The sequence below is a fragment of the Meleagris gallopavo genome, chromosome 1 (genome assembly GCF_000146605.3).
Source record: "Meleagris gallopavo isolate NT-WF06-2002-E0010 breed Aviagen turkey brand Nicholas breeding stock chromosome 1, Turkey_5.1, whole genome shotgun sequence".
In the NCBI taxonomy this organism is placed as follows: Eukaryota; Metazoa; Chordata; class Aves; order Galliformes; family Phasianidae; genus Meleagris; species Meleagris gallopavo.
In genome coordinates, this window is record NC_015011.2 from 188,468,211 (window position 1) to 188,493,425 (window position 25,215).

Genomic DNA, 25,215 nt, shown 5'->3' on the forward strand with positions numbered 1-25,215 from the left:
AATTCAGCCTAATAGCTGGGAGAACAATGGCACGTTGCTAGCTTCTTTAAAATTCATAAATGAATGAGAAACTAAAATAAGCTGAAAAAATACAGTTATGACACTAATGTGTGCTTTGTTCATTTATTTGACAAGTGTTTTTGTTCTAATTATGTAAGTTCCAAATATATGGTAAAAGCATTAGTGAAATTAGATTTCATTAATTTTCCACATACTGAGTAGTTAGAAGAGCCTGCTTTCTCTGGGTCCAAATGTGGCATGGGGTAGTGTGAATGGATGAGGAATTCAGTGAGGATGCCCTGACAGTCCTTGAAATGCGATCAATTCAGTTTAAACCAATCTCTTAGCCCCTTTCAGAAGTGTGGTTTTAATTCAAAACTTATTTTGAGTAATTTTTTGATGAAATTTTTTGATGTTTCCTTTCAGAGACCAGGGTAGTATGCCGTGTGCACTGTTGTATGTGTAAAATGTTATGAAACTCCACCGTTCTGATCAACCAAGAGAACATGGGAGCTATTTAAGCAGAAACAGAAAGGACATTTGGTACTGTTTAAAATGTTAAGAGCATCTTTCCTTCCTGTTATCTAACTCTTGCTGTATTTGTTCAGCTAGGATTGTGTGTTAGCAGAGCTTCAGCATCTGTCCTCAATCTCAACTGCTGCCTGGTGCTGCTCCCAATGTGCCGCATCCTCTTGGCCTTTCTCAGGGGATCTCAGAAGGTGAGTACTGTCCTCAGAACTCACCAGTTAAGAAGTAAAGTCCCTGGTTTATATTGTCTAAACATAATAAGAACTAAATGTTTTACCACTGTTTATTCTACATTATATGCCAGCATGGTGCAGTAGCACAGATGTTCAGGCTGGACCAGATTCTCAGCAGCCTGACTTAGCTGTAGGTGTCCGGGTTCATTGCAGGGAAGTTGGACAGGGCAAGTAAAGGTCATCTAGTCCAGCTCAAATGATTTTATGATTCTGTGAAATTCAACCTCAATTCATGACCTCACTGACAGTAATGCCTTGGCTGGCATTGTCTGGTTTGATTGGACTTGTTGCAATGAAAGTTTCTTGAAGTCTTTTTGGTAGGATGTGAGCTTGCTGAGGAACTTTGACCAGATGAGTTCTGCTCCTTTCCCAACTCTAATGTAAAAGACATCTATGTCCCCCCTACTGCTGTAGTAGAATTGTGGTAGAGTTCAAGAGCAAAAAAATTCAACTCTGTATGACTTGAAAAGTGCCACTGGAGATAAAAATACTCAAACTGTTATATTAGTTATCATGGGAGGGAAAAAACTTCTGGCAAAGCTAAGATGGCTTCTTTTCTTATGTATTCAGTAACTGAGCTTGTTTGTGATTCACAGGTTACTTTGAGAGAAATACAAATAATGATTTTAGGGAAAGTGAAAGTGTTTTCTAGATGGTTGAAAATTGAACCCACCAGTCCTATTCATCATGTGGCAGTACTTACAAGACTGTATGCCTGTAGATGCTCACTTGAGGAGTCAGTGACACCTACAGCAATTAATGCTAGAATTAGGAATTTTAAGGGCAGAAGAGATGTTACTTTATATGTACTTAACATCTTTGTAGCATCTTTGTAACTGATGCAACTGAAAGTTCTTAATCAACACCTCAAAACTGTCTTATTCTCATAAACCTGTAGTTTTTAGATTAGGTGATTATTTAACATAGTAAAAGCTGAAGTTACTGTTAAATCCCTTCAGTTGCTGTTAGTATTTTTTTTCTTTGCTTTGTTTTAGAAGAGAGATTGCTTGAATTCTTCTTTTATTAGGTTGCCAGCAGGAAGACCAGAAGGCTGATAGACAAAAGTAAAACTTTCCATGTGACATGTGGTGTTACAATATGCATCTTTTCAGGTGAGATCTTACTGTTCTGAGCAGCACCTTCTTTGGGAACATGCTGAACAAGGCAGTATTTTGTGCTTTTTCTTGTACAGTGCATTTGGGGGTAGTCTTGCTCTGTGCTTTCCTGCCTTAAATTGTGAATGCTTTCTCTGCTGTCTATGGGTTTTGTTTTATTTTTCCTTTAAACACATGAGGTTATGATCTAGATCCAAAGCTTTCCTTAAAATTGCAGGAATTCCAAATTTCCTTAAAATTTGGAAGGAAATGAGATCAGGTCAGAATCTGCCATTATAAGTGATCCTAGATGGTGGTTCAGAAATTTGCATGAAGAGGCAAGGTACTGCAGAGTGCCCTGCAGTGGAGACAATTCCTCATTCAGTGAAGAAGAAACATTCTTTGGTGGGCACCTTTCAATGTTATTTCTCAGCTGAAGCATTTCAGTGAGAAATTATTGCTGTAGTGTGAAAAAGTCTTAAAATACATACAACTTTCTGCTAGGAATATCTAGTATCTTCTGTAAGCCCTGATGCATCCTTCATAGTTGATGGGATTGTTACTTGGCACCTGTGGAGCCACTTCTGTTTTGTTCAGAGCAAAATATACCTCTTGTTGATCTCAGTTTTCATTTGTGGTTTTTTTTTTGTTTGTTTTAGTTTTACATGTTGCTGCTCATCTGGTGAATGCTCTTAACTTCTCTGAGAATTACAATGAAGATTTTCTGGCAATAAATGCAGCAAACTATCGTGGTGAGGTGAGCCAGCTATCCTTTTATATTTTGAATTTAAATGCGTAATTCAAATATTTGAGTGTTGCTATATCCAGTTGCTTCGTACAATCCATCCTGTGAGCTATACTATATAGATCACTGCTGCTTTTTGCACTGAAAAAACTGTTGTATGGATTGCTGTGGATTTTATTCACCTCTGGACAAAGCATGTTTTGACAACCTTGTTAAGCCAGCAGTATTCTCACTTATTTCACTAGGAGGTGTAGAATGCTGCCACCAAGTCATCTAATCTTGCTCTTCATTCTGCTTTCTTACTTCTTTCTCTTTATTGTGTGGACTGAGCTGGAAGACTTCTGCTGCTGTTTTGAGGGAGCTACATTCTGCATTTCCAGTGTTGAGATTGTAATGCCACCGTGTACTGGGACTATGAGAATAGCTGAGACTTGACACTGATCTGCACTTCTAAACTGCAATGGGAACTGTGCTAAGCGTGGAATTACTTGTCTGCATCAACTGGGCTGGAAGCTAATTTCTACTTACAGAAGTGGCTTGTCTGCCTGTGATGCAGATCTTTTGAAGGCATATCAGAGTCCTAGTCCCCTTCTGCATTTGGCACTAGAAATGTGCAGATCTCAGGATTAAGATTGAAATCCAGAACTTTTTCTTCCCTGGGCTATGATCTTGTTTATATTCATTCTAATCTCAAGTCTTCATTTATTTTCTACCAAATACGTTGGGAAGGATTTAAAATGATCGCATCCCAGCTGCATCCTTTCCTGAAAAAGGAAAACTTGAGTCAGCCTAGGCTCATAAGGACCAACAACCAAGGTCTTTTACTCCCTGGGTGGATGACCTAATTCCTGAGCTATGCTATGGAGAGGCAAACATACCAACACCAACTGTTGTGCTGATTGAACTCAGGAGTCTGTGTGTGCTAGGAGTGGTCTAGTAGATATAGTCTCATCCGGAAGGTTGTCAAGAGCTTGCCTCAGGGAAGAACACACCAGGGTATGGATGGCAGCCTCTGCTAAACAGACTTAGGAATTTTGCAATAGAAAATGAAGATGAAACAAGTTTTTAGTAACTCTAGGATGAAAGGCTCCTGGATTTTAGGTACTTTAATAGCTCTCAAGCATTTCTTCTTGAATTCCTCTTAAATGTGTTCCATTAATTGTGATGAGCAGTCTGGATGCTACCGGCATCCTGTGTTTGTGGTTGGAAGAGTGTGCATGTTTGGATGCAGATGATGCTTAGTTTTTCCTGATTTGTATGAAAAGTGCTCATTTCCCTTCACTGCCTTTTGTTACAAGTTTGCTTGTTAAAAAAGTCTCTGCAGTGAAGACAGAAATTTCATGAGACTTAAGATCTGGGGAGTGGGACAGTTTTCTTTTCACATGGATATAAAATTATTTACTGACCTTTTTTCCCCCTGATTGTTTTTTAGGACCCAAGAAAACTGCTTTTTGCTACTGGTAAGTCTGTTGCAAAACCAAAAGAGAAAGTTTACTGCTTTTCTTCATCAATCTCCAGACAAAACAATTTGATTATCTGTTTGCATGCTGCATTTGTTGTCTCTCAGCGAAGCTACGTTGTTTGTGTTAATATACCCAGGGTTTGCTTACCCAGCAGTCATGAGGGAGGAGTTACATAAGCCTCTGTAGTAGGATGAACAACATCTTCAAAGCTGTTTTGTCCAGATGAGTCAGTAGAAAATCATTAGTTTCAAACAGAGATTCTGCATATTAAAACCAAATTCCTAAATGATTCAATTTCTAGAAAACAGAAACATAACAAAAAAAGCAGTATTCTTGCTTCAGCAGGTCTATTAAAAAGCTTTTTTTTGACTTCAGAGAAATTTAAGCCCACTACCCAGCTATCAAGCTTCAGCACTTTTGCAGTGTAAATAAATGAAGATGTATTTGGGGCAGGAATTTGAAACAACATTTTAATTATGGAGGGGTTAGGCATAAGCCTGAGCTGTAGTGCTTTGCTAGTGCATAAAGGTCTTTCCTGATGTTGTATGTTTCACTCTTATTTTTATCAAATGCAAAACTACTGACTTGATAGCATTTAAAGCAAGACAGAAAAGAATCAGTCTGAACAGCAGTGAATTTGGGTTACTGAATAGGCCTGTAAATGTGTCAGTCTTGATAAGCTTGCTATTTATTAGAGACTCTGGGAAAAGTGCTTTCCAAAAACCTTAAGCAAGGTTTAGATGAGTTTAGTGGAAGTAAAAAAGTGAGATAGTTGAAATTGATATTACTACGAATGAATTGGATACGTTTGTGTCAGAGAGGAGATTGATTGCAGACTGCATATCCAACTAGATTAAGGAAGAAGTGAGTCATAAAATATACTGAATTGGAAGGAAACCACCAGGATTGTTGTGTCCAACTCCATGTTCCGCAAAGGACTACCTATAAGGAAGGAGGCAGCAGGAAGAATGCACATTTTCTAATGCAACTGTTTTTAATTGTAATCTTTCCATGAAAGGATAAAATTATGTAGTCTGTGCAAAAACTTAAATGGATTGTAGGCCCAGGATTTTTCCTACAGCTTGTAAAAGCTGAAGTTTGATTTGAGACACATCAGATTTTAGTTATAAGACTTCTCAGCAAGTGGATGATGTGTGGTTATGAAAGGATGAGATTGAAATTTGTCTCTTTATCACTAGAAAGTCTAAAATCGCAATTAATTATTTAAAACTAAAAAAGCTAGCTTGTTCTTAAATATAGGATGTGATCATGTGAAAAGATCCTGGACCCCCTAAAATCTGGTTTTACCGTTATAATTCCATGAAATCAGTTTGAGACACTTATATTCTGATGCTAAAAGGATACTTACATGCCATTGTGCTCACTGGTTGGCCTAGCTGACTTTGCTTAAATCTAAAAACCATGTGTTTAGACCAGGAACCATACTTAAAAACTTACGAGAGTTTACATTCTTCAGGAAGTGAAATGTTTTAACGTAATGCTTCATGGCTTCTAGGTTCTTAGTTCTCAATTCAGACGCTTAGTTCCTTAGAGAGCAATTTTTATGATAAAGTGCTCATCACCAAAGTGTAACTCTGGTTGGAATTTGTCCAATCTGTCTTCAGGCAGATGATATACTGTAATTTTTGTGCAAGATTCTACCTTAGGATGCGATGAATCATATCCTAGATAAACTTAGTTCTCTCCTTTGACTGAAAATGGAGCCCAGATAGACTAGTTCTGACACTGGAGTTCGTATTTGAGCAGATGAGTCCAATCCTTAATTTTTTTTAACCTCTTTCAGTTTTGGCTGTAGATCACTCTCACAGACCTTGCTCTACGGGCAACAATTTCAAGCATATTACAATGCCACAGAGAATAATTTCAGGCTCTTTCTCATTCCAGGATGAAATGGGTTGGCAAACAATTGCAGTGACAGCTTGCACTGAAATTGATTTGTTTGAAATTTTGTCCCTGATCAGGTTTATAATTGTAGTGTTCAACAGAGTTTGGAGTTTGGAATAAAAAAGAAATGCCAAAACTTGGACAGTCAGTCTTACAAATAAAGATACAGGATTAATTCTTACTTATCTGTCTGGTAGATAAGTATACCTCCCCAAAATTTAAATATAAGTTATATAATGTTTGTTTTAGTTCCAGGTCTGACTGGAGTCATTATGGTTTTAGTGCTATTCCTAATGTGTACAGCATCTACATATGCCATCAGGTAAGACATAATCTGATCATTATGCTGAAGAATGCTATTTAAGTAATCATATTCTTACACAGATTAGAGGGAATGAAGGGCAAATGCAATATGAGATGAGAAATATTTAAATGAATGTTAAAAATACCAGCTTTCTTGCCTTTTTTTTTTTAAATAACTTTGCAAGCAAATTAGTGCAGAGAATATTTAATTACAAAAACTGATTAAATTTTCTTCAGAATAAACTTTTTTTTTTTTCGAAGGACATACACAGTTAAAAATCTAGAACTTTACAAGTTTGAATAGTTCTTTTATCCTGTTTGTCTAAGGAAGCAGAAAACTAAAACATAACAAATTTTTCTGTCCAATGCATAAATAGCCTCCATTGGAAAATAGTGATATCTTTATCTTAATTATTTTCACCAATTAATTGTAAAAACCAATTTTTTTAAACAACCAAAGCAAAGCAAACAAAGACAGAACTGTGCTACTAAAGTAGAATGTAGTTTTGTTTTTGTCTTTTTTTTTTTTAAGTTCTTCTAGGCTTATGGTTATCAAATATATTCTTATTAATGTAGATGATACTTTAAAAGGTGCAGTGCATTACTGACTCAGAATAACTGTTGGGATTCCTGGAGGTTTGGTCCTCTGGTGAGTTCATGTTCTGCACCAACATTATTGAATATGTATTGTTGTTCATCAAGTGAGATCCTTGAAGGATCTAACCCAACAAAGTAGCCTTTTATAGGCGTGTGTTCTGCTATTGATACAGTCTTTGGTGAGTTAAAAGGTTGGCTGTGAATACGTCATCCCAGTTCTGCAAACACTGCAGGATATTTTAATTCCATGTCTTCAAACATGGGAGATGCTCAGCTGCTGTGAGCTTGATGTGTGGTTTTGAACTATGTTGAAATAATGTCTTCTCTCGGAAGCAGTGTTACTGGGTGCTCAATCAGGAAAACAGTTCAGCAAATACTTCTGCATTCCTCCTAGCCAGGGGTACTTCCAGACTGAGAGCTTTGTGAGGAACTGGAAGGTACAGAAGTACAGAATTAGACTGCTACACAAAGTGGCAGACACAGTTGCATGTTACATAGTCCACACAGACTGTTCTTCTTGCAAAAGAAAGCCAGTTTAGGGAGGATGGAAAAATGAAACAATTACTTCACGCTGCAGCAGTGAGCCAGAACAGTCTTGTTTTCTCCAAGGCCATTAGAAATTAGAAAAAAGGAAACAGAGCCCCCAACTTTTATTGATGGTTGGGAAACTTGAGGAAATGTTTGCAACTGCATGTCCTTGGAAATAATTTTAAGGTTCATGCAACAAAGGTTTACAGATTTCTGAGTTACATCTTTGCTATTTCCTTCTTCAATTACTCTAACTGCAAATGTGTTTTTGTGCCATCTAGCCAGCAGAATCAAAGCTCTGAGCAGATCAGCTGCATCGACTATTACTTAATCAGTAATTCTTATTTAAAGATTTGTCCTGGCTTCTCTCTCAGGCATATGGCTCAAACTTGTCTTTGTGGTCTGTTTTACTAAGGAAATGAGCTTCTGTGTGCATCTGTCTTTCTCTTTTTTTATTTCTTTCCATGTGAATTCTCAGGTGCCTAACGATGGCTAAACTCATGCTACAGTTTTTAGGAAAATTAATTATCAGAAACTGGGTTTTTTTTTTTCCTTAATTAAAGTTGTTCAGATCATACTGTCTTGGATTTCAGCTCTAACACACTCTTGCAAACTGAACTCCTTAATCATATGAGTCTTCCTTCATGTGTTCCTCCTTATTTTTTTCTGTTCTTGATTTTCATGCCATTTTCATGTCTTTACCTGTTCAGTAGACTGTATGAGTAAGTATTGAGAGAATTGAATTTGGTCTTTATGGTTTGAAGATGGGAAGTGAATTCTGTTTAAAAATTTTTTACCATGTCATACCTGAGAATCACATCACCATTTTTTTGTTCAGTAATTATTTATTGGAAGGCATATAAAGTTGCTAGAAGCTGCAATTAATCATGTGGATAAATGTTGACATTTTAGCTAACTTTCAAATTAATGTTGCTCAAGATCATTTCCATTAAACACAATTACTACAGTGTTGGAAATTGTATGTTTAAAGTGGCTCAAATGACATCTCTTTTTATGGTAAAATGCTCCAGCATTCAGTTTCATCTACTAAACTACTACTTATATCTTCCCTTTCAAAACTCTCTGTAATAGGGTTTAAAACATTTTTCCAAAGCTATGCTGTTTACTGTATCCCTTTAAAAGTGTCATAGTCTTACATTTCTCAATGTTTCCTCTTGCTGATATTCACCTGCTACATTCTCAAGTAAAAAAAAAAAAAAAAATTATACAAACAACTTGATCTCCAATTCCCATGAATTTGGGTTGGTGCGAAATAACAATCCTTGTTTTGATTAATATCAATTTTAAACTCTAAGAAGAAGATAAGGAAAGCAATGCTCTAAAGAACTGTATGAATATGACAGTATGAAGGTTACTGAGTGTGTTAGAATACTGTGAGCATGTGTAGGGCACAGCTTAAAAAGAATGCAAGTAAGAAAACACGATTAAAATGCACCTCACAGTAGAAGACTCAAGGATCTTGATATCTTTTGTTCAGGGAGGTGAGGCTGAGAGGCTGATTGTGTTTAAGAAGAGTTGACACTTCTTCTGAGGAACCGGCATTTATAATAGAGGCATCTGCAAAGAAAGCTGTGAAGAGGGTGAAATGTTCAAGTGACTGGAAGCTGATGCTTAGGCATATTCAGATCAATGATGTACGTTCTTGTCAGTGATAATATTAGCTGTTGAAATCAACTTGTAAGAAGTTGGAATTGACTTTCCACTGCTGAAATGTTGAAAACTTGGTCCATCCTGGGGGAAAAAAAGTGCTAGGATCCAATAAAAATAAGTTCAGTGTGTAGCTTCTGGTGTTTTAGCAAGATACCAAATTAAGCAAGAGCCCCAAGACCTGTTTTGAGTTTAGGAGTAAGCAGGGGTATTCTTTCTGCCTTGTAATGTATTTCCATTCCACATATCAACACTCTTTACTTTTATCTTACTGATGCTTGCTCTCATAGCTCCTTACCGATATTGATGAGTGACTGTGTGGAAATGCCTACCAGGCTGTGGGTAGTTAGAAATGGTTTGAGCTGCCTCAAGTATGGAATGGTGTTAGTGTGATGCTGAATGTGGGAAGGATGGTGGGATGATGAAAGGTTTTCAGAAGTTTTTTGTTGTTGCTAGGTTCTTAAGAACTGCCCTTGCTTGGGTTTTCTTCCCGATTACCCTCAAACAGATTGTCAGAATAGATTTTTTTCTGTCTTGAGAAAAGAAATTTGCCTGTATTCACAGGCAAACAGTGAAGCGTACTAGCTAGCTGTTTATTTAAAAGACTATAGGAGGGGAAAATAATCTGGAAAAATTTAGCTATCTCAGAAGAATTGCTTCTTAAATGATATTCTCAAGAGTTTGGGTTGCTTTTTATTTAATAGTTATTTTGGCTTATTTGCCGGCTAGCTTTTTTGTTTTGGAAGGGACTTTTCTACCATGCTGTGAATGTGAGAGATGTTTGTGTGCTGTGAAGGATTTTCTTAATCATTTGGTTGGTTTGTTGTTTTGTTTTGCTGAATATTTTACTCAGGAGAAAGCGAGTTTCTAACCTCAGTTCCAAACGGACATTTCATTGGAATTGGTTCTGTTTAAATTTCCTAACAAATTACTGATGAAATCCGCTTTCCTCTTTATGTGCCCTGGTCTGCATAGTGGTGATGTTCTTGTATGTCTCAAGGCCATCAGTCCTGGAGTCCAACCATATGCGTTTCCCCTGTCTCCGAAGTTCTCCTGGCTGTCCTCTTGTTTCTTCTTCCTGTAGTCCCCTTTTTCTGTTGCATCTCCTTTCCCTCCACACCCACAAACATTTCTTGTACCTTTCCCACTAGCCTATCTTCTGCTGTCTACTCTACCTTTTAGGATGCAGTCATGGTACTTTGAACACTGCAGTCCTGTGGCTCAGAAGGCTGAAGAAGTGTTGTAGCAATTTAGGACCTATGAAAATAGGGAAGTCTCCTGATTTAGAAACAAGTCTTCAACTGCTCTGAATGTCCACTTCATTCTCTTTTGCTATTTAATTGTGTGCCAGTCACCTTAGCTTATTTGCCAAGATTGTATTTCTGTAGGAATATATACTGGGCTTTGACTATTCTACATGACTACATGCTGAATAAGAGTATCCTGTGTGCACAAATCTGCTTTTAACTAGCAATGATTCTGTCTGACCGAAATAGCATTGAACCATGGTTTATTCTTTTCAGGGTTTCAAACTATGACATCTTCTGGTATACCCACAACCTTTTCTTTGTCTTCTATATACTGCTGATGCTCCATGTTTCTGGGTAAGTAAATGAAAAATACTGTCCCTTTTCCTGAAGCACAGAAGCTGTTCTCTTAACTGTTGTTTTTCCTGACATCTCTTGTGCAACATAGGCCAAATTCTTGACAGGACACTGTCATCTTTAGTTCTTCAAAAAGTTGTGTTTTTTTTTAAGTAAAGTTCAGACTGTAACTTGGAGAATGAGCTAGCACAAATTTCTTCACTTTGAAGTTCATCTTGAAGTTGTCCATTTTACCATTTTCTACAGGGAAATCAAGATAACATTTTTTCTTTATGTGCCCTATCACCTGTCTGCTGAGAGGCAGATAAGAAGTTTCTCTTTAGTCTCAACCTTCCATTTTCAACCCCAAGGAGAGAGAAGGAATGGCCTCTCTATTGCTCATTGCTTTAATAAAAAACTTTCTTAATGTTTTCACAAACTTGAGATACTGATACGTCATCAAGATGGTTTCTTTTGGTGAGGTCCAAAAAACCCAGATCTACTGCAGGGTAAAGCAGCTTTCACACACTATGCTGTGTGGAAATGTGGTCCGCTAACATGAACAAACTTTCCTCTGTGAAAGTAAGTGCAGAGTTTGATATAAGAAAGGGAAGGTATATTTGAACAAGGTTAATTTCTTTGTGTCATCAAATACCTATTGAAACGTGGAACACTGGAATGTCTGCACAGCTCCGAGCACTGCTGTTTAAACAGTAAAAGGTAATTAGGCCTAGCCAGATCACAGTTGGAATATGTTGTTGAACAAAATAAACGCAGCTTGAGATCTGCTGAATTGAAATAATGAGTAGAAAACATTGAAACTCGTGGATATAATTCTGGTTTTCTGTGGGTTTTCTGTGGGTTTTCTGTCTTTTTCATTTTTCTGTGGCGTGGGTCTTCATTGTAACTGGCAGAAGTGAATCTAACCTGTTCTCCCCTCCCTGGGGCAGGTAGAACTTCTGCTAAATTATTCCTGACAGGGGTTTTCTTCTTGAAAACCTCTGATGACTGAGATCTTCTTACCTCTTTAGGCAGTCAGTTTTAGTGACTACCTTGTAAGTATTTCTCATGTCCAGTTTAAATCATCTCTGCCTTATCCTTTGCCCATTGCCCTCTCAGCCATGTTGCCACTTCATGAAAGAGGGAGACTAGTTGGACAAATCTGCAAACCAAGACTGCAGGAATACACCAAGCACTGAATAGGCATCTCCTCCTACAGAGCCTCTTTAGTGATGAATTGGAAGATCTTTCAGACTGTATCTGAAAGAACTGAGTATCAGATGAAAGTGAGAGAAAGTTGAGTCATGGAGAGTGGGAGTCAGTTAAAGTTTAAGATGCCTAAATTTAGGTCTCTGCATGTTTTCTGAGCGTTTACCTCCCATTGTAATCAAATGAGTTCTAAGAAATAGAGCAAATGGAGCCTGGAGAAAGCTTAAGCTAATCTGCTACAGAGATGTACATGCAAGTGATCTGGATTGATTTCTGGGCTCCATTTGTTATACTGATTGGAAGATCTATTCTGAGAATAAAGAAAAGTTTGACTGTCATGCTTATGTGCCCAACTGACTCCTACATGGCACGTCTAAGGGATGCATAGTCAGCTAGCCTACAGAGCAAGACAGTTCCTGTGACTGGATGGTGTAGGCAGATTGGGTGAGGATTTACCTATTCTGGAATGTCTTCTGTGAGTATTCCCAAAGTATTCTTAGATTGTTGCCTTGTTTCAAACCTATGACTATGAGTATGTTCTCATTGTATCCTCATTTTCAGGGTAGCCAGACACTTCTCAGCAATATATAAAATGATATGATTAATTTGTCATATATTATTGGTTTGTTCTTTTATCTTTACTAGAAAGAAGAGAAGAATCTTTTGGGGAAATTATCCTTAAAGACTTTCCTTCATCTTGTATTTCTTGCAACGTGACTTTCAGATATTTTAGTGGCTTAAGGGTTGCTGCATATCTACTTTAATTTATCTATATTAATAGCAGCAACAAAAAGTATTTTATGTAAAGCGAAAGTGTAATGTACCAGGAGGTACAAAATCCACAAAGCATTTTGAACCAAATACTCAATTGATCCTAATTTGTTGTTAACAGAGTTAATAGAAGCTGAGAATAAGGCCTTTGTGCTGTTGCTAGAATTATCCAAGGGTTTATCTCTGGAAGGATGAAAAGGTGAAAATTCCAGACATCAGTCTTTAGCAGAGAGAGGAGCCCTCAAGCAGCTCACCTTGAGATCAACAGCAAAAAACAGTTGAGAGAATAGGAGCAGTGCAATTACCTATAAAAACTCTCAATGATTTTTAGCATCTAGCATATTGTAAAAGCCAGAAGTAAAAGTTACCTCTGTTTTGGGGGTGGAAAATTGGGGCAGAGATTGCTGTATGCCCATGTGAGTAGTCTAAATACCATGTTGCTCAGCATGTCAGCCACTTCCATGTGGCTCATCCTTTTGCTAAAGATGTGTATCTCCTGCTTACTGATGTCCACAGTGAGATTTCATGGATACAAATGTTGTACTAAATAAATATACAAGAATATATCATAGAGTCCTTATGCAGAACTCATCATTTCTGGGAAATGACCTTGCACATGTGAGAACACTTGTATTTCCTTGGCATCTTCAGAAATGGAAATCATTGCAGCTGCCATTGGAGGCAGCTTTGTCATCCCAGTTTGCCACTCAGATAGCATGTTTGTAATAGTTTGAACGAGTTACAGATCACTGGAGGAAATGCTCATGTTTGCAATTCAGCTATTTGTGTCGTAGGAAAAACTTTGAATCCCTTTTTGGGATGGCCAGAGAAGCTGTGTGAGCAGCTGGCAGGCATACATATGAGGTTGGTTGGAAAAATACTGTACGGGCTGTGATTTCCAGCTAAATCTATCAGGCACCATAATGTTTATGGAGCAGGGAATTCACATAATGCTCAGGATCTCTGTCACTTTGCAAGTATGCAATGACCAACAACAAAGGCACACACAAGTTATAGGGATGATTGGGCAATAGATACAGCCTGAAACATGGGTGTAGACAATCAGGCAATTGTCAGGTGATTCTCCAAGGGTCAGACATGAGATTTAGGGTGAGTAAGTTTAACTTCCAACCTGTACATCACTCACGGGAACAAGTGGGAAGCATGTTACCAACTGTTGGTAGGGAAGGATGCCAGTAGCTGGTCAGAGGCCATTTAAGTTAGGAATGTTGCGAATGTCTCCTACTTCTCTCTGTTCTTGTGAATTAGACTGTCACTTTTGCTGCTGCTGTGCATGTGTGTGTATTCTTACTGTGTACTTAAGTCTTTTCAACATGCCCAAGCACTTGTCAGACATTGTGCCAATTTCTCACTAGACACCATCCTATCCATCTTTTACTGTCATCAAATTCAGATTGGAGGCAAGGAATACTCCTGGGGAGTTTTATTACTATTATTATCATTTCTTCCCCTCTTTCAGTGATTCATGACTGTATTGAGATATCCTAGAGTGTCTTAGATTTCCATTTCTTTCTTTATGGTTTCTAGCTGAAGCTGCAAAATTCTCACTTGATTATATTACATGTTTAATTTTGGACTGAAATAAGGAAGAAGCCCAAAAATAATTTGCAAGATAAGATAGTTCTGCATGATTGATCCAATGAACCTTTCTATTTTTTTCCTTTTTACCTTTTGACAATTTGATATTCAAAGAAGTAGTCGTGTTCACAAATTATGCCTTCGCATGTAAACTTGATACACATCACATAATGGGAACATTACTGCAGGTTTTTTTTGGCAACTTAAGACATTTCTGCTGCAGTTTGCCTTAAAAGCTGACTGTAAGAAGAATGACTGAAAACAACCTGGATGGGAAGGAACTGGAAATGTGCATATTTAATTTTTCTTCAAGGCTCCCACAGCATCTCTACTTTTCAAGCAGTATTAAACTTGAAGCTGTTCAGTGTAGAAGTGCCAAGTGAGATAGAAAAGTTAATCCTTGCCTCTAGTGACAGAAGGCTCTATAGTTAAAAAGGTTCAATCTCACTGAAAGTTCTGAAAGCGAGTGGTATAAAATCATTGAATCATAAAATAGCTTTGATTGGAAAGGACCTTAAAGAACATCTGGTTCCAACTCCACTGCTTTAGGAAGGGTTTCCACCCCCAACATTAAACTGTACAGGACCCCATCTGTCCTGGCCTTGAAAGCTTCCAGGGGTGGGGCATCCACAATTCCTGAACAACCTGTTCAGTGCCTTGCAACTCTCTGAATGAAGAATTTCTGCCTAACATCTAACTTAAATCTCCCCTCTCATAGAATGAAGCTACCCCCCCTTGTCCTATCCCTATCAGACCATGTGAAATGTCACTCTCCCTCCTGTTTATAAGCTCCCTTCAAGTACTGGACAGCCACAATTAGGTCTTACCAGTACAACACCTTGGTCTTGGCACTGTAGAACCTCATTTTGTACTTGTGGGCACACCCTTTGAGCCTATTCTGATGCATCTGAATGGCATCCCATTCTTCCACTGTGTAAATGCTGTATTCAGCTTAGTGTCATCAGCAAACTTGTTCAGGGTGCACTCAGTCACACTGTGCTGGCTTTTGAGCACCCGTCCCAAGATGGACTGCTAAGGGATACCACTAGTTACCAGACTTCATAAATCTCTTGGCTACGGCCATCCAACCATTTATTCACCTGCAAAATAATCCAGTCTTCAAATCAGAGATAAGGATGTGATGCAGGACCCTATCAAAGGCTTTGCACAAGTCCAGGTGGACGTCACTTGCCATTCCTTTTTATAGTGATGGCATCACTCCATCATAGGTGGCCACCAGATTGGTCAGGCATGATCTGACCATGATGAAATCATGCTGGTTGTCTCAGATCATTTGCTTGTCTCACATGTGCTTTAACATAGCTTACAGGAGGGTCTTTTCCATGATCTTCCCAGTCACAAGCACGAGGCTCACCGGTCTGTAGATCCCCGGGTCTTCCTTTCTTTCTGTCTTAAAAATGGGAGTGATCACCTGACAGCCGTGACTTCTCAAATACAGAAGATGAGCATTGTGACAGCTTTCCAAAATTCTCTCCAAATTAAGAGAAGTTGCTTGGTTTGAACTGTTACTTCAGCATCTTTGTTATTTTTCTTTTCCTGTAGGGGAGTGCTCAAGTACCAGACCAACTTAGAGGAACACCCACCTGGTTGCTTTAATCCTAACAAAACGCTCCTAGGGAATATGACAGTGCCGAAGTCTTTTGAAGAGCTGTTTCCTGACTATACTACTGAGCCTTTCCCAGAGGACTTAACATTTCCAGAACCCCTTGTACAAAATAACTTTATGAGAATTTGTTCCAAGGAACCCAAGTTTCAGTCGCACTTCCCAGAGGTCTGTATGATCCGACATTTCAGGTATTACAAGCCATGCCAAGTCTTTCAGTCAGCCATAACCACTAATTATTGCTTTTCCAGACCAGATGTTTTAATAATGGAAAATATTATTAAAACCTTTTTCAGGCATTCAGAGATCTGGTGGGGAAAAAAACAATCTGTATTAAATCTTGTATGGCATTAAAATGTGGTGCACCGAATAGGGTGGAAAAATATGAAGAGATTGACTGTAATGTTTTTTTTTTTGTACAACATGATAAAAGGTGTATTGGTCTTGCTACAAATGTGACTTTAAATTGCAGCATAGTAGTTCAGAGCAAACATTTGTATAACATTCATATGACCCTTTTCTATGAGTTGTTTGGCATTAATTAATTGAAATAATCAGATTCCATTTGTTCTCTCTTTTTAACCATGTGGCTGCAAGTCCTAATAGCATTTCTGGGATGTGGTTGTATGTGGTTTGGCTTTATGTAGTCTCTTGTTTGCTGAGAATACTACTATATGTGGAATTGGTAAATGAATATGATGATAGTGAGGACAGACAAGCCTTTGTTTTCCTTTATTTCCTCTTGTTTTTTTATGCTTTGTGCAGGATCTTTGTCTTCATCCAGATTTGCTCATTTCTTTACAGAAAAGATGAGCAGAGCTATGTGAGCAAGTAGCCTGAGGAGGCTTGGGAATACTGCATTCTCAAGTCTAAGGCCTACCATAACAGACCTTACAAGAGCTTCTCCTTATCATTACTACTGTTTTCTTGTATGCTCTTTTTGCCCAGAGAGGTGGTCGATGTCCTGTCACTGGAGACATCCAGGGTGAGGCTGGATGGGGCTCTGAGCACCTGATCCAGCTGCAGGTGTCCTGGGGCAGGGCAGTTGGACTAGATGGCCTTTAATGGTCCCTTCCAACTTAAACCATTCTATGATTCTGCTAGCTGCAGAGGTAACACATTTTACCACTGAGCATGTATTCATAATAAGCAGCAGTCAGTACTACACAGAAGCCTTCCAATAAAGTCCTTTGGATTTGTATTTTGTTAACTCTTGCTAACTGCTGGGATGGGATTTTGCTACAAATGTGTTCATCTGAGCTGGTCACTCAATGGGCACTTCCAGGAAACCATTATGCATCTTCCACAAGGACAACTGTGCTTTAACTTTCCATTTCTTTCACTTTTCTGTACTCTTTTCTACAAATTCTATAGCACAAGGATTGCTTGTTCTTTTTAACTTTTTACATGTACTTGAGATAATTAAAAGAAGGTAATTGTCTTATAGTACTGCAACTCAGACAGTGTTCTTCCTTGGAAGTTAATCAGTTCTATAGTGTTTTGGTCTGTTAGATTTTGAAATGGTCTGTGTACTTTGTGATTCACTTCTGAAAACAGCTGCAATCCAACTGCATAGCACTAGAGTAACATGGTGACAAATGAGATCAATAGCATTTTATTCCTGATTAGTTTTATGATTGAAATCATTTGTGCTTGTGGATGCTGCTGCCAGTTAATCTGACTGAGTTCCCATGATGTGCTTGGATTTCTGTGTATGGAAAGAAGTGGAGATGACTTGTGGTCAAACACTGTTCTGCAATAAATGAGAAATGAGATCCTGCAGGCGCTCATGTAATTTTGAAATTAGAAAATGTAAAATGAAATGGCTTAGAATGAGATGAAATTAAATGTCCACTGTTCTCCCGTAGACTTGGTTTTGGATTTCTGGACCTCTGTGCTTGTACTGTGTAGAAAGACTGTACCGCTACATCCGCAGCAACAAGCCAGTCACAATAACATCAGTGATAAGCCATCCCTCCAATGTCCTGGAAGTAAGGATGATCAAAGATGACTTCCGAGCAAGGCCTGGTCAGGTCAGTTAATGTGCCCCTAAAACAAGTCGCTGTTGTTCATGTAGCATCTTCTGTAGGGATGACTTTCCCTTTCTGTGTACTAATCCATCACTGAATGTTTTGGACATACATTTTCTTTCTTTTATTTTTTTCTTTTTGATTTTCAGTATGTTATTCTACACTGTCCGAGAGTGTCTGGACTGGAAAGCCATCCATTCACCCTTACAATGGTAAGAAATAAGAGCTTTTCTCTGTATATTCCCATTTATTTGTATTTGGTAAACAAATGGTCTTTATTGCCTTCAAAGTGGAAAGTCCTTGAGGAGAGCTTATTTTTAATTAATGAGGATATCAATGAATATGAAATGGCTTCATTATTATGCATGATAGTACTCAATACATATTCAATTTTCCCCACTGTTGAGAAAATAATAAGGGGAACTTTTTTCATATTATTCCATAAGTGAAAAACATAATAAATAAGTAGAAAATGTGGTTTTTAATCATTCTATTTCATAAGTGAGGTTTTACCATCTGTTTGTAGACCTTAATACACAATGAACATGAACTCAAATGAATTTCTGGTGGATTTTTTGCTGTTAATCAAAATGAACAGAAATTCTTCAACTGCCTTCTCCAAACAGAGTTAGAAAAGCATCAAGGTTTGGTTTATTGTTGTTTTTTTTTTCTAAAATAGTTTCCCTCATTAGTTTTTTCTAAAATGTTTCTACTGTAGTCTTCCACTTCATTACAGTAAAAAACACATCAGTGACTTATTTATATATGAGTAAGGGTGTAGGTCTACAGGGGTGACATCTTGGTGAGGGTCTGTTACAGACTACCTAATCAGGATGAAGAGAAGGACCAGGCATTCTATGAGCAGCTTGCAGAAGTTGTGCAATCACCAGCACTCATTCTCATGGGTGAAGTCTTCCCTGATAAGTGTTGGAAATATAATACAGTGCAAGGGAAGAAGTCCAAGAGGTTTCTAGAGTATATGGAAGATAGCTTCCTTATGCAGATGGTATGAGAGCCTAGCAGGGTGGTGCCCTGCTAGACTTGCTCTTCACTAACAGAGAAGGACTAGTGGAGATGTGAAGGCTGGAGATTGTCTTGGGCAGAGCGACCACGAAACTGTAGAATTCTCTATTCTTGGAGATGTCAGAAGCAAAGCTGCTATCTTGAACTTCCAGAGGGTGGACTCTGACCTGTTCAGGATGCTTGTTGCAGGGGTCCCTTGGGAGTCGCTCCTTAAGGGTAAAGGGGTCCAGAAGGACTGGACACTCCTTAAAGGCACAAGAATAGGCTGTTCCTGAATGCCATAAAGTGAGATGTAGGGGAAGAAGATCGGTGTGGATGAGCTGGGAACTGTTGTTGAGACTCTGGAAGAAAAAGAGATTCTGTGTCCTCTGAAAGAAGGGGCAGGCTACTTGGAGAGACTACAAGGAGATTGCTAAGGTATGCAGGGAGGAAGTTAGGAAGGCAAAAGCCCAACTTGAAATCAGAATGGCCAGTGCAGTAAAACAGAACAAGAAATCCTTTTACAAATACATCAATGGTAAGAGAAGAACTAAGGAGAATTTCCATCCTTTACTTGATGCAGCGGGGAATGTGACCACTGAGGATAAGGAGAAGGCTGAGGTCCTCACCACCTTCTTTACATCTGCTCTTAATAGGCAGATCAGTTATCCTCAGGGCAGTGATTCAGGTGGAGACAGAGAGTTCCTTCTCTATCTGGACGGTCACAAGTCTATGGGACCGGATGGGCTCCATCCCAGAATGCTGAGGGAGCTGGCAGAGGTGATTGCTGAGCTGCTTTCCGCCATCCTGGTTATCTGGAGAGGTCCCAGAGGATTGGAGGCTTGCTGATGTGACTCCCATCTACAAGAAGGACCGTTAGAAGGATCTGGGGAACTGCAGGCCTGTCAGCCTGACCTCGCTACCAGGAAAGAAATGGAGCAAATCATCTTGGGTGAGATCACACATGTGCATGGCATCCAGGTGAAAGGCAGGTCAAGCTTGACCAACCTCATCTCCTTCTACAACTGGATGACCAGCCTGGTAGACGAGGGAAAGGCTGTTGATGTAGTCTACCTAGACTTTAGCAAAGCCTTTGACACGGTCTCTCACAGTATTCTCCTGGGGAAACTGTCTGCCTGTGGCCTGGATGGGTGTATCCTTCTTTGGGTGAGGAACTGACTAGAGAGCCGTCCCCAGTGGGTGGTAGTTAGTGAAGTTAAGTCCAGCTGGTGACCCATTACAAGTGGTGTTCCCCAGGGGTCGGTACTGGGGCCCATCTTGTTTAATATCTTTATTGATGACCTGGATGAAGGGATTCAGTGTACCCTTGGTAAGTTTGCAGATGACACTAAGCTGGGAGGTGATGTGGATCTGCCTGAGGGCAGGGAAGCCCTTCAGAGGGATCCAGATAAACTAATTGCTGGGCTGAGGTGAATGGGATGAGGTTCAGCAAGGCCAAGTGCCGGGTCTTGCACTTTGGCCACAACAACCCCATGCAGTGTTATAGGCTTGGGGACAAGTGGCTGGATGACTGTGAAGAGGAAAGGGACCTGGGGGTGTTGGTTGATGCTCAGCTGAACATGAACCGACAGTGTGCCCGGGTGGCCAAGAAGGCCAACGGCATCCTGGCCTGCATTAGAAATAGTGTGGCCAGCAGGAACAGGGAGGTCATCATCCCCTGTACTCAGCACTGGTGAGGCTGCACCTTGAATACTGTGTTCAGTTTTGGGCCCCTCACTAGAAGGAAGACATTGAGGCCCTGGAATGTGTCCAGGGAAGGGGAATGAAACTGGTGAGGGGTCTGGAGCACAAATCTTATGAGGAGCAGGTGAGGAAATTGTGATTGTTTAGTCTGGAAAAGAGGAGGCTCAGGGGAGACCTCATTGCACTCTACAACTTCCTGAAGGGAGGTTGTGATGAGGAGGGGTTTGGCCTCTACTCCCAGGCAACAAACAGGACCCGAGGAAATGGCCACAAGTTGTACCAGAGGAGGTTTAGATTAGACATAAGAAAGAACTTTTTCTCTCAGAGTGGTCAGGCACAGGAATGGCTGCCCAGGGAGGTGGTGAAGTCGCCGTCCCTGGCAATGTTCAAAAGGCATATGGATGAGGAGCTATGAGATATGGTTTAGTTTGTGGTAGCAGTGGTAATGGGAGAATGGTTGGACTGCATGATCTTGTAGGTCCTTTCCAACCTTGTGATTCTTTGATTCTATGATTCTATGAGTGAAGTCGTAGAACACTGGGATTATTATTTACTCAGATCAATTTATCTAGAATGGGGCTTTGGGTTCCGAAGGAGATGGATTGGAATAAGATGAAATGGTACATTAATATATCCAAAGTTCTTGAGGAGTGAGCAGTGCAGACTCCTTGGAGATGCTACAGCAGAGTCTGAGTTGGAATGTTAGCAGCAGTTTCCCTTTCAGTGGCAATATACAGCTAGGTCCCGTCCACTTCCAGTTCTTTGGTTTTGTGGTGGTTTTGTTTTGATTGATCTGAGTGCCAGGCAGGCAAGCTAATACTGTCACAGTTCAATCTACAGTATTAGCTTTCCACTAAAATAAACTTTTTGTTGTAAACCTTGTAGTGAATTTCCTAGAGAAAGCTGCCTCTGTATAGCTTGATGAAGCAATATTGGCATTTGCAAAGCCTAACATTTGCAAAGTGCTTTTAGCTAGCTGCATTAACAGTAGAAAGCGAAGCCGTGTGTTATTTATGTTATTAACTCCAGTAAGCCATTTTAAGGCACTCTCTAGAGCACCTAAACATAACTAGATATGTAGTGCTAAAAATGATATACACTGCAGTACTGATGGAATGGTAGCTAGATTGTGCAGAATTACTTAGTTCCTATTTATTTATATTTATGATTGATTTAGCAATCAGAAGATGAATTCGAAGCACTCAGCATAAACCTCACATTGCTCTTTACACTCATTTGACAGTGGCATAGCTATATTTATTAAATAAGCTTAATTAAATTACACCTGCTCTGTACCAGCGGATGTCCCTTGTATAAATGTTAATCTCAAAATATCTTGTTCTTATTTTCAGTCTGTTCATTACAGTGGAATTTAAAATAATAGTAATATTTTGATCATTAATAATAGTTACACAGTTTGGAAAATACAAGTCTCTCAAAGGTATACTCTCCTTGTATTAGGACACTGATTTGTGTGGTACTAGCTGACAGAAATAATGTCATCAAAAAATGTTAGACCTTGTTCAGTAGTTTTTCTCTGGCAAAACTTCTTGTTTTTCAGAGTTATTTTTCAGAAAAAAAAGACTGCTGACATGGAACAATGTGATTAGATCATGGGTTAAGTAGGGTGTTTTATTAAAGTTGGATTCTTTGCATGAGTTGAGGATTTCATCTGTCACTTAGAATGGCATACTATAATATTGCTCGCTATTAAAAAAAATGATTTTTGAATGAAAGCTTCTAAATTTAGGAGCTATGGAAAGCATCACTCTTGTTCTGAATCTTTTATTAAATATAAATAAGTAATTTATATTCAGTTATTGTACCTTTTATTTCAGTTAAGTACACAATTCTACTTGATAAATTGCAGGTGGTGTAATTTTTACACGTATATTAGATGTGTAACGTTAGAACTGGCCATTTCCACTGCATTTCCACAGTATATTACACACACACACATATGTATAATGCATATATGTAATACCAGACCTGGCAATTTCTATTTATGCTGAATGCTTTATACTTTAAAGTATAAGTGATATCCTTCAGCTAACTGTTGGAAGATTGTATATGTATTTTAATTATTTTAAGATAAGAAATTTTAAGATAGGAATTTACTACTAGGTTTCTAACTTTCATTTTTTTTATTGCTATAGATGTACAGATCCTCAACTATGCTAGAGAAAAAATGTCTGTTTTACAGCATCATGAGGATTTAAAATGTCTGGGTTTGTGAGTGTGAGTCTTCTTGCCCAGTGTAAGCAGGGGACAGTCATTTCCATGTCTTTTTAGGTCATAGAACATGTCTTGTGCTGCAGTACTGCTTAGAAAGCATTTTTTGATCTAATATGATTCCAGACATGGGGTTGTGTGCTTATGGAGTGTGTATGCAATGTCTTAACAAGGTTTTTTTTTCTGCTTTCATCTGACCTACTTGTTTTTACTTAGCAAGTTGGAAAACTATTACTGCTTCCTTTTTTTTTTTTTTCAGTGATGGTGGTCCCAGGATTACTCTTCTTAGCTAGTACAGGAATATGGGGCTAAAAGCCATAATGAGAGCTTTTGGGTGCTGAATTGCAATGCAGCATTGCCTGCAGCGGGTCTGGGGGAAGGTTGCAGCTTTCTCCCTCGTACCGTTGTACTGTTTGGGTGCTCAAAAGAGAAATGAGCAGTTCAGGCTTAGCACTTCACTCAGCCAAGACTAAGTAGAAACAGAAAGGAAGGGGTGATTCGGCCTGAAGGAGTCATGCTGATGTTTTACTAGTCCCTTCCCTTTGAGAGGTTATGTAATATTTACAGTTCAGCTCACTCTCTTACATAATGCCAGAGTGGAGGAAAACTCTGGGAGACTGCACAAAAGGGCCTGAGCCCATTCCTATTGTGTTCTTGTAAAGCTCCCATGTATTTCAGTCTGAGCCAGAGGGAGCTATGAATTTTAACTGAGTGAACATAAAGATGTAGGCATTGTTCAGAAATGTGTGCAGTGGTGTTTGTTTTCTTTTCCCTTTTGTCAGCTGAAAGCATTCCTCCCAGTGATGGTGGAAGGAATGAGCAGAAGTAATTGGTGTAGAATGCACACAGGAATTTGGAGGAGCAAAACTCATGTTACTCTGAACTCAAAGCTGCTAGTCTGGCTTCCTTTCTACCAAGTGATTTGGTTCTGCTGTCAAAGACTTCATGTGACAGAATCATACAATGGTTGGGAGGGACCTCTGGGTCCATCTGCTCCAACCCCCACTCCAGTAGGGACACCCAGAGCAGGGTGCCCAGGGCCATATCTAGGTGGCTTTAGAAGATCTCCAAGGAGGAGACCCCACAGCCTCTGGAGGCAACTTATACCAGAACCATCAGCCGCACAGCACAGAAGTGCTTCCTGGTGTTAAGAAGGAACCTCCTGTGTTCCAACCTGTGCCCACTGCCTCTTGTCCTGGCACTGGGCACCACTGACAAGAGCCTGGCTCCATCCAATTTTCATCCTGTTTTCAGGTATTTCTGGACATGGATGAGATTCCCCTGAGCCTCCTCTTCGCCAGGCTGAGCAATCCCAATTCTCTCATCCCCTCCTCACAGGAAAGGTGCATGTTTTGGTGATCCTTTGTTGGACTAACCATGATGACTATGTTGAGAAATAATGTTTTGTAGCTGAAAATTGGCTGTATGAAATAGCGTTTTTGTGCTCTTCAGATCTGTTGTAGTTTACATGGAAATAAATAGGAGCATTACTTTTGGAGCAACCTTTGTAAAATATGAGTTTCAGGAAATTCTCCCTTTTCTTTTGAACATGTAGTGTTCAATTTCTCTAACTTCATTATGGTTTCGCTTAATTATAACCTGTATGAAGAGAACGAGAACTAAGGCTTGCAACTTCTTGTAGCATTAGTTTTCTTTCCACTCCCATCTTAGACCTTCCACTTTGAATTGAGATCCTTGTCTTTCCAGAACCTTAATCATATTCCTGATTATTTGCAGTAGCAAAAAAACGTGATATCAACCTTTTATAACTGCATTTATCCTTTTCTTTTTTGCTAATAAGTAATTTAAGAAGTAGATTCTCATTTGAAATATATACTTGTGTCTCTAGAAAATAAGGTGACGTGCTTGTATGTTTCTGGAATTGTTTCTTTAATTGGCACAGAAGGCTGGCAGTAAGTCCTGTGGAAATAGCTTTGTGTTTTGTAGATGTTAAGTCAGACGATGTGCTGGATACATTCATGTGGTCTCTGCTGCAAAGTCAGCGCAAGCCACAAACTCTTACAAGCCTCTGTTTTGGCAGCTTAGCTATTGATTCTGGTGTCTACTCCCAGCATCTCATATAACAAGAATCTTATTTTATCAGTGTTGATTTCTTGTGACAAAAGAAGGTAGAAAACAATTACATCAGTTCAGATAGAACTCAGATTGTGACAGACCATGAAGTAAGGGCATGACCAGGAACTGAATTCTTGGGGGTGGCTGACATCTGAGATTCGGTGAAAGCTAAAGCTTCCGCTCTGCAAAAATCCCTTGGCAGGTTCTTCCATGCCCACCGCTCTCTGGTGCAGACCCTTTCCCTCACCCCCAGCTACCCCTCCCCTGTCACAGCTCCATGCTGTTCCCTCGGCCCTGTCGCTGTCACACAGAGCAGAGCGC

At 39.3% G+C, this 25,215-nt stretch overlaps 1 protein-coding gene across 1 annotated transcript in view; it reads left to right on the top strand.

Moving 5' to 3' along the window:
• Positions 1 to 589: 589 nt before the first annotated feature.
• The window catches only part of NOX4 (NADPH oxidase 4), a 25,459-nt gene continuing 833 nt past the window's right edge, over positions 590 to 25,215 (top strand). The window contains exons 1-9 of the mRNA XM_031552294.1: positions 590 to 719; positions 1,789 to 1,873; positions 2,515 to 2,612; positions 4,033 to 4,060; positions 6,218 to 6,290; positions 10,588 to 10,668; positions 15,790 to 16,018; positions 17,719 to 17,883; positions 18,030 to 18,251. Coding sequence (XP_031408154.1) covers positions 678 to 719; positions 1,789 to 1,873; positions 2,515 to 2,612; positions 4,033 to 4,060; positions 6,218 to 6,290; positions 10,588 to 10,668; positions 15,790 to 16,018; positions 17,719 to 17,883; positions 18,030 to 18,251 — 1,023 coding nt within the window. The 5' untranslated portion in view covers positions 590 to 677. The remainder of the gene's footprint in view (positions 720 to 1,788; positions 1,874 to 2,514; positions 2,613 to 4,032; positions 4,061 to 6,217; positions 6,291 to 10,587; positions 10,669 to 15,789; positions 16,019 to 17,718; positions 17,884 to 18,029; positions 18,252 to 25,215) is intronic.